The sequence below is a fragment of the Cyphomyrmex costatus genome, unplaced genomic scaffold (genome assembly GCF_001594065.2).
Source record: "Cyphomyrmex costatus isolate MS0001 unplaced genomic scaffold, Ccosl1.0 scaffold378, whole genome shotgun sequence".
Taxonomy (NCBI): Eukaryota; Metazoa; Arthropoda; class Insecta; order Hymenoptera; family Formicidae; genus Cyphomyrmex; species Cyphomyrmex costatus.
This window is the reverse complement of record NW_017277972.1, coordinates 620,149-637,069: the sequence shown is the minus strand read 5'-3', so window position 1 is coordinate 637,069 and position 16,921 is coordinate 620,149. Positions and strand designations below refer to the sequence as shown.

Here is a 16,921-nt window from a genome sequence, read left to right as displayed (position 1 = left end):
GCCACCGCGAACGAATCGTGCGCGAACTTTTAAACAACGAGGAGGTGCTGGAGGTGGCGATGGACATCGCCATAGACATCGCCATGGAGGTAGCCATGGAGGTTGTCGGGGACATTGACAACCCTCCATGGTTACCTCCGACGCCACCTCCAACACCTCATATGGAGGACGCCGAGGACGACGACGTCATCGTCATCGAGGACGGCGGCGGTGGCGCCGAGGACGACGATGTCCTCATCGTGGAGGACGGCGCCGAGGACGACAACGACGACGTCGTCATCCTGTACGAGGCTCCCCCCATTGACCCGGTGCACCATATGCAGGTGGGGGAAATGGAGGAATTCCTCCGACTCCTCGCCCACCTGCATGGGCGGTAGGTCAATCGGGGGAGGAAGGGTCACCACTGTACCGCCGATGCAAGTATGTGTCATTTATTTTATTTTAATCCTTGTGCTAACCTGTCGTCGACCGATGACGTCATCGCATGCATCGGATGCTGCCTTTTGTAATATCCCGGGCGCGATAAGGCCGGCGGCCTTTTGTAATATCCCGAGGGGGACGGCCCGGCGGCCCCAGGGCGAGGGGACCGCGCGGCGGCGGCCCGGCGGCTCGGCTCCCCCCCGGTGACGTCACCCCCCCGCGCGGGTTAACCCCCCCCCGCCCTCACCCCCCCTCATTGCCCCATGGGTTTGAATCCCCTTAGTCTATCTACTTATCTAATAATAATTAATAATACGTATATTTGTTCCGGAACCGTCTAATATGCTTGAGAGTCTCCGAGAGACGTTAAATGCCGCGCGATCGGACATAATGAGACGCGTCAATCGGTGAGTTCGCGAATCACAACTTTCCTCGCGAACGAAGCATCGCGCGTAGTCGATCCTTGTCAGCCCAAGGGTAAATACCATTCGCGATCCTCTTTCGTCAACTCGAATGCGCTGTATATCGATTTTGATCTCTCGCGCACCCCCGTTTCTGCCTAATTGACTCGCTAATATCATACTTCCTTACGCTTTCTTCTTCCGGCTCTTGGAGTATTAACACGCATTCGAGTTACCGAAAATTCGTGTTCCGCGTTGTTAAAGTAATCCGTCGAGCTTCGAAAGTGATTCCTTTCAGTAGATAGACTAGGCCGATTCTAATCCGGGAGCTCTGAGGGGGGTGAGGTGCGCGGGGAAGGTACGGGGGAGGGGAGGAGGAGCCGGGCCGCCTTATCGTGCCGCCGGGGCCTTATCGCGCCGCCGCCGCCGCGCCGCTGGCCCCTCGCCTTAACCGCCTCCGCCGACCGAGATGTTATGGCATAATTTTTCAAAAGGCGCCGCCATTCTTTCGAGGCGATGCAGCCGATGATGTCATCAGGCGATGACATCATCATCGAATGAGTTTTTCAAAAACCGTCCCCACAGCGATCACGTGACGCATGCGCAAATTCGTCGGAACCCCCTCCAAAATGCGAGAAATAATTTGATACCGAGTATCAAATTTCAACGCGTTATCGTTCGCGATATGTTTTCCAGGAAGATCGGCGAGGACAGGTCGCGACAAGTTCGAGCGCTGTCGAACTTTCAGAGTGATCCAACGCACAAGGATCAAATTACTACGCGTTATCTTTCGCGATATCTATTCTAGGAAGACTCGTTATCTGTCGCGATAAAATTTCTAATCGGCGACAAGTTCGAGCGCCGATGATTCGGCTGCTGAACGAAAACAAGTATCAAATTACTACGCGTTATCTTTCGCGATAACGATATTTGTTCTAGGAAGACGCGTTCCGAGAGGTTAGGACAAAGAAGTCGCAAACGGCATATATAATGAGTCGGAAGCGCGGTGCGCCTCATTAAGTGTCGCGAATCAATCGTGTTGAAATGTGCAAGTATAATATACATAGTGATCGACGATATCCAAGGTATGGACCCCGACGGGATGATCGTTGACGAAGCGATCGAAGATGTGAACGTCGAAGACGTTATGGACGTTGAGTCTTCCGACGATAGTGTTATCGAACGATACTGGATGCGTTAGCGATCTGGAGAACGATACCGATCGTGTGCGAAAAATTATTCCGGACGCGCAAATCCGGGCATTGGGTGTTTTTCGCGTGAAACATTGCCAGATCCAGTGCTACTATTCGACAGGCGGTGCGCTAGCCCTGTGTGCCGAGTGCATGGTGAACATTGTCGATGCCGAAGTTGTTGATCAGGAAGCACGATACCGATTTCATCGAGGTATTCAGCGCTGGAACGTGCTCCAATTGCCGGAAACTGATGTGTCTGGTATTCCCGTGCAGTGTGTGCCCGATTTGCACAGCATAAAGGAAAAAAAATATGAACAAGTTGTGGGACGAGGAGCAAGAGTTTAACGAACTCGTGGAAGACGTCAAAGACGTGCTTGAAAATCCGCTGGACTATAGTGCGTGGACATCGCCGGTGCAGGTACTGCGCGACCGAGAGCTCCATGGTGATCGCGTTGTGAAAAACGTAAACGTGACCACGTACCCCGCTTACGGATGGTCATCGCTCGCGCGACGGGAAGCGTACACGCGGTTAAACCCATGGCACATAGAAAAACGTAAGGCTGTAAACGTAATCAGTAAGCGAATTGACCAATCACAGTTGAGAACGTAAGTGGCGGCCGCTTACGTTCTCAACTGTGATTGGTCAATTCGCTTACTGATTACGTTTACGGCCTTACGTTTTTCTATGTGCCATGGGCTTTACGAGACCAGTGCATAAACGCGGAAAACGCAACAGACTATAAATGGGTGGGGGATAAATTCGAGTATGGACTCGAGGCTTCGTGCGGTAACATCGCAATAGACACGTATAGTGGTAAAAGGGCCGAAGTGGTGATGATAGATGACGTATATATATTCGAGTACGATCGTAGGGACAATTCGCATCCTATTGTTAAGAGACTACGCGAACCGTGTGATGATAGATGGAGTGTGAAAAGTGCATCACTTGCCAAAGCCACAACGAAAAGGTGTTACATCTTTTTGACATTGTGTATTTAGAGCGGGCTTGCAAAACGTGCGAGCAACGTGCGTGCAAGTGCTCAGAATAACACTTTTTCTAAAATGAAAGACTACGAGCGTGTGGAACGCGAACTGCTGGAGCAGTGCGGTCGCGTCGCTATCTTGGCGGAGTGTTTCGCGTGGTTGGAGCAGTGCAACGAGTGCATCGAGAGCCTCGAGGAACTGTGTAGCGCCAAGCGTCCGCGTCTCACACCCGTCGGGCACAGACAATCCGCGGTGGCGAGGATCGCGCGACTCGAGGGTGCGAGAACTCTGTTAGAACGACGGTTCGTGCACGTGGGTCATGGCGTGGGTGGTGATCGCGAGGACGACAGATCTCTCGCTTGGCGCGAGATCGACGCCGCCTTCGAGAATCGCGTTCTAACCGGTGCGGTTATAAACTCTGGACACATAGAACCGCGGCAGTTTCTGGAAGACGCCGGTAGAGTGGTGCTCGAGCGTGTGCGGGGCGCTATAGAGAGACACGGTAGCGTCAAAGTGTTACATACTCAGACACACGCGACACTAAAATTTGACACTCGAACTTGACACACGAATACCGCAATAATTTTCGAAACTTTCTTTATCTATTAACCGCACTGTCACAGCACTTGTCTGTCACGAAAACTCGAAATTATAACGAAAACTCGCGACCACAACAAAGCGATACTCTAACCTTTTAACGACACACGAGTACACTAACCTTATTCCCGCGATCACACTTAACATTAAAGCTAACCGCATAGTCCTTATGCATGATTATGCTTATGCAGTACAACGTACCAACACCCTATTGACTCATACCATCCGCCATTTCATGACTGCTATATTATAAGTTATATTATATCACGTAATTATATTATAAATATATGTAATATTACAAGGAAGCTTATATAGAAGCCTCTCGATAAAACCACGATATGTGTTCAACGACTTTTAACAATATTATAATATTTAGTTAAACTATGAGACTCTCGACGAATCAGAACGCACCATTAGAAACCGATATCACGAATATTATGAAATAATTGTAAGAAATGGATTATATAGAATCACCTGAAACGTTCTACACCAATTTTACATACTTTTGTAACAAATTATTAATGTCATATACTCTCAACCAATCAGAACACGCCATTACCTGAAATTCTTATTTTTACTATAAAACTCACTTAGATTGTACAGAGAGCTTATACGAAAGGCCATGTCTCTAGGCCATGACACACATGTATTTTACGATTTCACACATCTTTAAGTTAATTATTCAACACTTAAAACTCTCGACCAATCAGCATGCGACATCACGAGACTACCATTTCGTACAACTGATCAGAACGCCAAAACACATAATTTAATATTATTAGCATAATGAGAACTACCTCCACAGCCTATCCACATCTTAATTTCCTTTTACTTACAACAATCATAATTATCCTTACAACAACCCTTTTCACAAATATCAGGAATTGCAACCTTTATATAAGACAATGCATGAAACATATCTTAACTACCTCCTTTACAACTTACAGATACAATTATTCACAAATCCCCTAGAAACTTATATCCCTAAGAAAACTAGTGTTGTGCCGCTACTTGCGACACAGGGTACGGGATCCACCAAGGATTCGGGAGCAGCAATTAATTATTGGAACACTTTTATTTTTTGTAACTTTAATTATATTTTCAATAAACTTTATTAATTTCACTTTCATACACAAAATATTTATTTCACATATACCACTTACACTACGCGTGTCGCGATATAACTTTAAGATCGTATTCGAGCAGAGTGACGCGCTACACTTTGATAAAATTACTGACTCCACTCTGCATCGGTCTTCTCATATTTATTTGAATTATTGAGGTCTCTGACCTTCATATTCGGCGCTTCTCGTCAGCGTTCCGCTAATCGGTCGAGGGCGTGATCGCGTAATCGCGTCGCGCTCGCGGTTTTAATATTATATTAAACTTATTATTAAACTTATTTCGCCGCGCGTTCCGGTAATCGGTCGAGGGCGTGATCGCGCAATCGAGTTGCGTTCGCGATTCATTTATATTATTAATTTATATTATTCTTATTTCTCGTCTTCGTTATTTCTTAGTTATGGCGCAATTTTCACTTGTGCAATTTAGCACTCGTGACACTAGTAATCTTATTTTTGAGAATATAACAACCCTTATAACAACTACCCTTAAATACTAAACATAGAAACACCCTTAATGAACATCCCCTAATAATTCTTATATCTTTTTAACACAAATTAAACACTTTAAAATAATATAAAGAACATAAAACCTTCCTGCATGATACTTACCACTTTATAATTATTCAGAATAACTTACCCTTATAAAACTTCGACCCCTCTTTTCAAATACCTACCTTTCAATATTCTACAATTATTCCAAAAATCCCTCAAAAATCCGAAAACCTGTAAAAATTCATGACAAAGAAACCTGACATCATAATTCCATGAATAGCTAATAATAGAAAATTCATCATGAATTCAAGGAAGATGATACATAATATAAATTCACAGAACTAATTGACCTCCTCAACTATCCACGGATTCCAAGAACGAGAACAAAGGAATCAGAGTACCACCTCCCTTTCAGTTCGCATAGTATAAATAAGCCGCACTCGCAGCAGTGTCAGATTATTCGTTAGTCAGTTGTCAGAGAGTTTATAGTACCTACCGGTACCCGTTAGTTAACGAGTGACGTCTAATCAGTAGTGCAACCGCCAGCGCAACCTTACATTAAGCCGAGATACATTAAGTATAAAAGAACCTCTTGTACTAAACAATTTAATTAAATAATATTTTATTTTAATAAATAAATACATTTTCTTTATGGTGTTATCTCAACTGGCGAGTATAATTTCATCTCTCTCTCTCTCTCTCTCTCTCTCTCTCTCTCTCTTTTAATATATATATATATATATATATACACAAATATGTCATACATCCGTGCGAAGATTCTCCAACGCTACAACTAAACGGCAGCAGTAAGATTTTCTGCTCGCTTATTCAAAGCCTCCTCCGACACGAAGCCATATCTTCAGCAGCAGCCAGTCATCGGAAACCCGATCGGTTCACTGACCAATTATCCTGGGGTTTCAACTCCTTAACTGCGAAAGAACCCGCAATTCATACTATAAAAATAAATATTAAAACTTAGGTGTCTACGCTCATTGGCAGGTTTTACCAACCCGCTAGGATGTGACAAAAGTGAACACCGCGTTCAACGGCGAGTTCATCGCGGGCGATAAACGCACAATTATGGGCATAAACAGTAAAAACTGTGAACTATATCGGTGCACCGATCTGCGCGAATGGTACGCGTCGCACGTTATCGAGCCTACGTTGGTGTCGCTCGAAGAGCATCAGGAACGCTACAGCGGGTGGGCGCTCTCGCGAATCCTGAACCTGACGATCAATGTGAACAAACTCAATCCCATGCGCGCGGCGTGTCACATTACAGTGCCACCTAAAATTAAGGACAAGAAAGCGCTGGTTAACGTGCGATCCATGGACAATGCGTGCTTCGCGTGGGCGGTGGTCGCTGCTCTGTACCCCGCGGAAAGACACGCGGAACGTGAATCGTCGTATCCGCATTACGCGACGGTACTGAACCTCGATGGCATCGAGTTTCCGGTAACGCTCAAAGACGTTGCGAAATTCGAGCGCTCGAACACGGTGTCGGTGAACGTGTACGGTATCGAGGACGGGGACGTCCTCCCTCTGCGGCTCACCGACTGCAAGAGGGACAGGCACGTTAATCTCCTATACGTGTAAGACGGCGACACAGGACATTTCGCGACGATCGAGCATCTGTCCCGCCTCGTCAGCACGCAGATTAACAAAAAGGGGCACAAGAAATATACACGCCGACCTAGAGTGCGCCTTGCGGAAGACGGAAGACGCTGCTGGGTCATCGTACGCGTACCAACGACACGAAGTGTGCAGCATAGCGTACTACGTGCACTGCTCCTACGACGACGCGTTATCCGAGTACAGATGTTGACGGGACAACGACTGCGTGAGCTGGTTCGCGCGCCAGCTAGAGACTTTGGCGCACCGCGTGAAGAACGCGATAACGATCAACCGGCCCATGGACTTTACGCGCGACGACTGGCGGAGATTCGACAGTGCGACGCACTGCCACATCTGCGAGAGGCCGTTCGCCCCGGGTGACGAGCGGGCGCGCGACCATTGCCATCTCACCGGACGATACCGCGGTCCAGCGCACAAGGGCTGCAACGTGAACTACAAGGACTCCCTGTACATTCCGGTTGTATTCCACAACCTATCGGGATACGACGCGCACTTCGTCATACGAGAAATAGCGACACAATTCCAGGGACAAGTGGATCTACTTCCTCTGACCAAGGAAAAGTACATTTCGTTTACGAAGCACGTGACAGACACCAGTGACAAAGATTCGCGAAAGTGCGTGAAACTACGATTCATAGACTCTTATAAATTTCTGAGTGCGAGTCTGGACAAATTGGCGTCGTACCTCGACAAGGACAAACTAAAAATTGTGAGATCCGAATTCCCGCACGTATCGGACGAAGACTTCGATCTGCTCACTCGTAAAGGAGTGTTTCCCTACGAGTACGTGGATAGCGTAGAGAAACTGGACGATACGCGCTTGCCGCCGCGCGAATCGTTCCACAGTTCGCTGACGGGCGATACCGTGTCCGAGAGCGATTATGCGCACGCCGAGAACGTGTGGCAGCGGTTCTCCGTGCGAACGCTCGGCGAGTACAGTAATCTCTATTTAAAAACTGACGTTCTGTTGTTGGCTGATGTGTTTGATAACTTTCGTAACAGTTGCGTCGCGAGTTACGGTCTCGATCCCGCGCATTATTACACACTGCCCGGTTTCACGTGGGACGCGATGCTGAAACACACGCGCGTGAAATTCGAGTAGCTCACCGATATCGATATGGTGATGTTCATCGAGCGCGGCATACGCGCGGACCAATAACAGGTACATGCAGTCGTACGACCCGTCGGAACCGTCGTCGTACCTGATGTATTACGACGTTAACAACCTGTACGGCTGGGCGATGTGTCAGCCATTGCCCTAAGTCGACTTTCAATGCGTCGACGACGCACACACTTTTGACTTTACTACCATCGCGTTGGATTCACCCACCGCGTACATTCTCGAGGTGGATCTTGAGTATCCGCGGCGTCTCCACGACGCGCACGCGGACCTGCCGTTCTGCCCGACGCGCGATAAGCCGCCCGGCAAGCGCGACGACAAGCTTCTCGCGACTCTGTACGATAAGCAGCGGTACGTCATCCACTACCGCAACCTGCAACAATGCACGCGTCACGGCCTTCGCGTAACGAAGATCCATCGAGTGTTGAGATTCGCGCAATCAGCCTGGCTCTGCGACTACATCGAACTGAACACGCAGTTTAGAACGCGTGCGAAGAACGATTTCGAGAAAAATCTGTATAAACTGATGAACAATGCGGTGTTTGGCAAGACGATGGAGAACGTGCGCGAACGCGTCGACGTTAAACTAGTGACGACGTGGGAAGGACGGTACGGCGCGGAGGCGTTGATCGCAAAACCGAATTTCCACAGCCGCAGCGTCTTCGCGGAAAACCTGATAGCGGTCGAATTGAGGAAACTCGAGGTGAAATTCGATAAGCCGATTTACGTAGGTATGTGCATCCTGGACATATCGAAAACGTGCTTGTACGAGTTTCACCACAAGTACATGGCACCGCTGTTTCGCGATAGATGCAAGATCATGTACACCGACACGGACAGTCTGATCTACCACATAGAGTGCGACGACGTGTACGAAACCATCAAACGCGACATCGCCAGATTCGACACGAGCGACTATCCCGCGAACAACGCGTACGGTATGCCTCTCGCGAACAAGAAGGTGCCCGGCCTCATGAAGGACGAGAACAACGGCGCCATCATGACCGAGTTCGTCGGACTCAGAGCGAAGATGTACGCGCTGCGCGTCGACGGAAAGAGGGACACGAAGAAGGCGAAGGGGGTGAAGAGCAGCGTCGCGTCGGAGCGCGGACGATATCGTTCGAAGATTACACCAGGTGCCTGAAGGAGGACATCGAAATGATGCGCAGGCAGGCGTGCATACGATCCAAGTTACATCGGGTGTACACGGTGTCGGAGAAGAAGATCGCTTTGAGTCCGTACGACGACAAACGGTACGTCGTACCCGACTCGACGAACACGTTACCGTGGGGGCATTACCGGATAGTGTAGCTCGCGAATCTATACACGCGTTTTATACATGTTGTATCGAGTGTTATGTATATAGTTTACCTGTACATATACCTATACTTGTACATATACTTGTATTTAGACTTTTATGTATTGAGTTTTACGTATTGAGTTTTATGTATTACAGGGAATCGTCTCCGTCGAAAGATACATCTTCGACGAAAAACTAAAGATACTATTGGGAGTTGCCTCCGTCGAAGGACAAGCCGACAAACCAAAGATACTATTGAGAGTTGCCTCCTTCGAAGGACAAGCCGGCGTCTTCAAACCAAAGATACTATTGGGAGTCGAAGGATCCTCCAAGGCAACGCCGTCGAAATACGTGCGTCCCCGAAGTCCTCCCCCTCCCCCGCCAGTAAAAGCGCGGGAGACGAGAAGTAAACACGTACGTTTCGTCGAACCTCCCCACCACTGAGCGCGGGAAGTCTTATCGGTACGAACAAAAACAATTCTTGGAATTGTTTGCGATACAAGTTCTCGGAACAAACAAGTCTTATCGGTACGAACAAAAACAATTCTTGGAATCGTTTGCGATAAAGGTTCTCGGAACAAACAAGTCTTATCGGTACGAACAAAAAACATTTCTTGGAATTGTTTGCGATAAAGGTTCTCGGAATTGTTTGCGATAAAGGTTCTCGGAATTGTTTGCGATAAAACCTGTCGCGACAGGTTTTCCCCCACTCTCTTCGATTTACCCCCCACTCCCTTCGATTTCAGAAAGCGCCATTTACTCGATCATTCTCGCTACGCTCGTCTGCGCGAACGGATCATGTTTGGCTTCTACTCCAAGATGGGCAGCCCTCAGAAGGAATCGTAAGTTTGTACTCTTCTTTTATTTTCCTTCGACTTTACTAATTACCGTCGTACGCAGGACGAAGCGTCGCGCGGTGCGCATTCTGAGTCGGCGTTACGACCTGACCGCAACGGGCTACAAGTTTCTGGAGATCGGCATCAACGTCGGTCCACCGAGCTACGTGGAGATCGTTCTGGGCGATTATCACGGACGCGAACTGTCCATGTCCCTCCAAACGTGGAAGGGTCTCTACGAGCAGCGACAGAATATCTACAAATTGCTGCGGAACGAGTACAAGGACAATTTTATAACCGTCGGACCGATTACGGCAACGATCTACGCGCACACCGATCTTACGCTCGTACGGCTCGAATCCCCAACCGTACACGTCACGATGATCGAATCTACGCTACGCCGTATGTTCGATCTCGACGGCTGCATCAACGTTACTTTCGAGCGATTGTCCCGACTCGTCGATACCGTCGACGTCAAGTACACGCGCTTCGCCAACGTCGCGAACGCTATAAGCGAGAGCGACGTCTTCGACATACGCCAGCTCGTCGATTGCGAGCTTCTCGCTTTGATTTTTAACGCGCAATAAAAAGAATTACTGTGTAACACTTTTTTTACTTACTACGTTGTACGAAAAATTATGAATAAAAAAATATATACTCTGCATATACTTCACGCGTACTTTCTTCCTAGCCTTTCTTTCCCCTCCCGCGCGTTATACTATAATTATATATTGCCTTCGAAACGAATCTGGGCGTTAGATGTATGCTTTACTACGCGAGATTATATTTGTAAAATAATCGACGCGTTACATAGGCCGTCGGCAACCTTACGGTAGCTATCAATCGGCGCGGCACCGGTGATCTCGGTTGTTTTTATATACAATAGATAGGGCCGTCGCTGCATCTCGATTGTTTTTATATATACATTAGATAGGGCCGAGACATTTCTCTCGCCGATGCATCTCGTCGTCAGTATTATTTCGTCTGTCATTTCGACAGTTCATCCTGACGAGCGGGATAAGTGAAAATTTCACGGAGACTAACCGCGCCGGATACCGTTCGAGCAACGCCGTTTTTGCGGGCATTGCATCACCCGTTCGTTTTCATATTTAAAGATTTACTTTTGCTCTAACCAACAGAGTGCGCGAGTGGTGTGCGTGCGTGTGTACGTGTGACATTAAACTAAAAAACAAAAACATGGGGCACCGTGAGCCCGGACGATTTTTCCTCGACCACGAGGAGGTGATGGAGGTGGCGATGGACATTGCCATCGAAATCGCCATGGAGGTGGCAGCGGAGGTAGCTATGGAGATTGAGAACCCCCCATGGCTACCTCCTACACCCCCCTCCTTCACCTCCTCCTATGGAGGACAATGACGTCGTCGTCATCGACGACGGGGACGACGGCGGGGACGGGGACGACGACGTCGTCATCATCGAGGAGGTGCGCGTCGTCGGTGAGGCAAATCCTCCCCCGATTGACCAGGTGCTAATGCACCACATGCAGGTGGGCACTGTGGAGGAATTCCTCCACCTCCTCGGCCACCTGCATGAGGAGTGGCGATAGGTCGTCGGGAGGGAGGGTTGCCGTTGACCACCGATGCCGCTGATGTGAGTAACAACATTTATTAATTTAATCCTTGCGGTCGTCGCGATGATGCATCGCCTGCATCGGCTGCTCTCGGCCGCCTTTTGTAACGGTATCCTCAGGGGGCAGCGGGGGGGACGGCGCGATAAGGCCGGCGGCCAGGGCCAGCGGTGGCCTTTTGTAACGGTATCCTGGGGGGACGGCATGATAAGGCTGCCCGGAGGCCCCGGCGCGGCGGCGGCGTGATAAGGCAGCCCGGCTCCCCCTCCCCTCCCCCGTACCTTCCCCGCGCACCTCATCCCCCCACCAGAGCTCCCGGGGTAGAACTCCCCTATATCATCTACTCACGAACATATTTAAAGTGTGTAAAATCACATACAGGATATTCGGCATGTGATAAATGTACTGTATATGGCGAACGTGTAAATGGACGCATAATTTTTCCATGTATGACAGATATTAATAAAAGGACAGATTTTTCATTTCGTTCACAAACAGATGAAGATTATCACTTGGGAACTTCTCCATTAACTAAATTGCCAATAGATTTGATAAAATGTTTCCCCATTGACTATTTACATAACGTATGTTTAGGAATTATGCGCAAGTTATTAAATACATGGATTAGTGGTCAACCATTATTAGTTAGATTAAGTGGTCATTTATTTAAACAAATTTCTGAACATTTACAACAATTAAGAATTTATATTCCTTTCGAAATTCATAGAAAAACACGGGGATTAGAACATTTATCTCGATGGAAAGGAACTGAACTTAGAACTTTTCTACTGTATGTGGGACCAATTGTGTTAAAAAATAATATTGATATAGCTGTTTATGAACATTTTTTACTCTTCCATGTTGGAATTTCTATACTGATTTCTGATAAACATATTTCAAAATTTTCTTTAAAATATGCTAAACAGATTTTAACAATGTTTGTTCAACATTCAAAAAAGATTTATGGTAAACAATTTTTAATTTATAATGTTCATTTGTTGAGTCATTTAACTGAAGATGTCGACAATTTTGGTCCTCTGGATAAATTTTCTACATTCTCTTTTGAAAATTACCTTGGTAAATTAAAAACGTACGTAAAAAGTCCTACTAAGCCTTTACAGCAAATATTTAGGCGTTTAACAGAAAATTATGCGTTGCCATCAAATAAAATTATACGTAATTCGCTAATAGAACTAAAATATAATCACAATTCAGGTTCATTACACACATCTGTTTTACATACAAACTGTAAACAATATAAGAAAGTAAATTTCCATGATGTAGCTTTCTCCATTGATTCAAGAGCTGACTGTTATTGTATGAAAATACCTTAATTCGAATTTTAAATACAATTCAACTAAATAACAATATATTTTTTATCGGTAATGAATTTATAGGTTGTGAGCCATTATATAAATATCCTTTAGATTCTAGAAAGTTAAAAATTTGTGTTTGCCACACAATTTCAAAGGAAACTAAAATCTGGTCAATAAATTCAATAACAGCAAAGTGTATAAGTGTTTCCATATTATAAGAAATCTCGAAATTGTTGGGTTTCATTCCCATTAATTCATTCGATTCTATAGATTTCTAGCTATTTATAACTATTGTTATTACCCTCTTTTAACACTTTATTTTTTAAGTAAAGATTTTTAATATTTCGTGCATTGAAAATATATATATATATGTGCATTATTCAATATTATATAAAAAACGCGAAATTTTATTTCTATACTCGGATGTACTCGGATGTAAATATTTCCATTTTATAGTATAATTTTTTATTGTATAGTTTTTATAAATGTGTGCAAAAAAAGAACTTCTATTTGTTTAATATAACAATTATATTTACAATAAGATTTAGTGTAATAATTTATAATATATTAAATCGGTTATACAGTCGTATATTTAACGTTATATGTTTATAATATATTTTAACAGGAATTAATAATGTGTGTGATATATATAATATTATAATTATTACATTATATAAGATTTTATTATACAACAATATATGTATATGTATTTGTCACATAATGGCAATAAATAATTTAAGAGTAGGAAACTTGTGTAGATTTATGCATCTTTATTTTTTCGCAAAAAAGAATATACATATTAAATAATGTCTAGTGCCTTAATTTTTTTCGAAGAAATGTTCAGAATTGGCATTCATATAATATACATACATATATATATATATATATATATATATATGTATATATATGTATATGTATGATTGGTACAAAAAGTTGAAGTAAAATAGTTTGTTCGTTAAATAAAAATATATAGTTTTTACTTCAACCAATTGCACCAGTGTACATCAATTCAGAATAACGCATTAATTCTTCGACAAATAACATATGTATATCTAACGTGTATATAACATTATATAATTATATAATCATTCTTATGATAAATCTGATGTTTAAGATAACGTACAAACATAATAAAAATGGTATAAATTTATCACATCCATTTACAATGTCATAAAGTCAACATCGTGTTATGCGTGGCCTGCAGTTATAATGTTAGCTAACAATCTAACGTTATTTATCGTCAAAATATTGACAAATAACATCAAATTGCTAACGAATATTAAGCTGACCATCAATAACATGAAAATGATAACGTATTTTTGACATCATGACAAACCAATGTAATTTTTACTATGTTTAGACGTCATCTTAAATGTAGTTCAATTTTGTAATAAGAATGGATAATTAATGACGTCAAATAGACGACACCTAGCTACCGTCACTAACACGAAAAAAATAACGTCTTTTCGACGTCGCCTTATGTGTACCTGTGACAAATCCACGTCATTTTTACGATGTTCAAACGTCATCTTAAACATCAGATTCTTCATAGAAATGACTAATTAATGACGTCAAATAGACGACACCTAGCTACCGTCATAACACGAAAAAAATAACGTCTTTTCGACGTTGACTTATGACGTTATGTACCTGTGACATATCCACGTCATTTTTACGATGTTCAAACGTCATTTTAAACGTCACATTCGTCATGAGAATGATTAAATAATGACGTTAAATAGACGACACCTTGCTACCTGGGGTAGGAGCGATAAAGAATGATGCGTAATATTTCTGACGTGTAAGAAAACAATTTACTCACCTGGTCGAAGAGGATGGACGGCGTCCGACAATTTGGCTATATCGGCCGCATCGTAACGAACAATTTCGGGGATCTGCAGGTAAGAGCCCAAAAAATAGGAAACCACGTTCCTGGTGTATCCCACCTCCCGTTGCACGCGTATTTTACTACTATCCGGTGAAACCTCGTCTGGTAACGACTTCCGAAATCGTATTACCGTGCGCTCCTAAAAGACGAAAAAATAAACCCAATAAAGCTAGACAACCGCATATTTCGAAGCGCTTTATACAAACTCTTTTGACAAATGTCGAATGGTGTAATGTCAATTCTAAATATATGACGAATATCATTAAATTTTTATATAATTTTTTTTTAAATTTGTTAAAGATGTCAAAAACTAGTCCTTGAACGAAGGATTTCTTAATTTGCTCAACAGTTTTTTTTTATATTCACCAAAAACAAACAAAATTTTTATTAAAAATTGAATGTTCACGTTCAAATGTCTGCAACTTCTCTATTATTATTCTTTCGTAAATTTTTTCGTTCAAGGAGTAGATTATTGAATATATTAAATGAATATTTTTGGTTTCTTATTTTAGATTACTCAAAACCGAGTAATAATGGTCATTGCAAACCTCCTATCGCCGATAGTCACCTGACAAAATACCTGCCACGCTCACAATTCACATTTTTAAATGTAAAATATAAGATTTGTAGTCTGGACGCAGCTTAAGATGTACACAGAAAGATAGAATAAGCATTTTTAAAGTCTTAGTTTTTGATTAAAAAACAAATTCCCAAAAATTCCTCCTTTTTCATCCTCCTGACTAGTAGTGCCCCTTTAAATCAATCGTTAACCGAATTACCTCCTATTGAATTTACTCACATCAATCGTCAATTAAAGAGTTTGGATTAAATTTGTTTCTATTGATTGTAAATTAAACTATATTTAATTAAATTTTCTCATATCAATTGTCAATTAAATAATTTTTAATAATTTTTGGCTTTTTTAATTATTGTATTAATGGAAAATATTTAATTGATAAATATGACCATCTCTGACTGCCTAACGAACAAACAACCCCGCATTTCTAAGGGGCCTATTATATAGTGTATAAGGTGACTTGCGTTATCACGAACAGATCAATGCCTTCCAACCTGGCGACAACGCAGCCGGCGATTATGTAGGTCGACTTTATGAAAAATTCTCGGGTTAAAGATAACAGCCGAGCCACTCTTGATCGTTGTTTCCAAGCACACTCAATTTGATCATCGTTGCAGCCTTTATAAATGCTATCGATCAATCAACGAAGTCGAGATTCTGGGACATTACAAAAATTCATTCATTCAAACTTTCTAATGTTCGCTTCCAAAAGTAATTTTACTGACTCTCCAACTTACTGACTCAAAACCAAATCCTATGAAAGGGGGCGAGTGAGAATGCCACGTTGTTGTTGGTACACAATCAATTAAAAATAGACCCCTCGAAATTCTTTATTATTCATCAATACAATTAGTACGTTTCGATTCTTTTTGAGTCCTCTTCAGCTAATATAATGAGCAATTCTCCCTTTTGGATTTTGCAAGTAATCACAACGAATTGAAAGATTTGATGCTATATATCTTGCAAACCTAAAAAAAACATCAAAATTGAAAATATGGATCAATTGTATCATATTGGAAATATATTGCTACTATTCTTTGAATACATGATGTATATAATATTCATATTGTTAAAAAGAATAAGAAGTATGCTTATATATTTGTTTCAGTACTTATTGTTAAACTAACTCATTTGCCCCTTTTCATAGGATTTTTTTCACTGCTTTCCTTGTGCAATTGATTCACTGGTAGTTGATTTTTTCGAAAGGCTTTTAGGCTATAAAAAAAATTTGAAAAAATTCTGGTACTCTTCCGATATTCAAGAATACGATTTTACAATGATATGACCTGAAACGTTTTCCATTTTTTTTTTGTACATGTCCGTTGAGGTAGAATAATTAAAAATTAAAAATTTACCTGGAATTTTAAAACCTCGGTTGGACCATGGAGGAGTTAAGACAATAATGGCTCGATATTCGAGTAATCGTTTTCTTTTATGTTTTATATTCGTT

The 16,921-nt window shown here is 43.1% G+C and overlaps 1 protein-coding gene across 1 annotated transcript in view; it reads right to left on the bottom strand.

Moving 5' to 3' along the window:
• Positions 1-11,535: 11,535 nt before the first annotated feature.
• Positions 11,536-16,921, bottom strand: part of LOC108776749 (uncharacterized) — a 114,111-nt gene continuing 108,725 nt past the window's right edge. The window contains exons 3-4 of the mRNA XM_018543452.1: positions 14,829-15,033; positions 11,536-11,708 (exon numbers count right to left, since the gene is read on the bottom strand). Of these exons, the coding sequence (XP_018398954.1) occupies positions 11,536-11,708; positions 14,829-15,033 (378 nt within the window). The remainder of the gene's footprint in view (positions 11,709-14,828; positions 15,034-16,921) is intronic.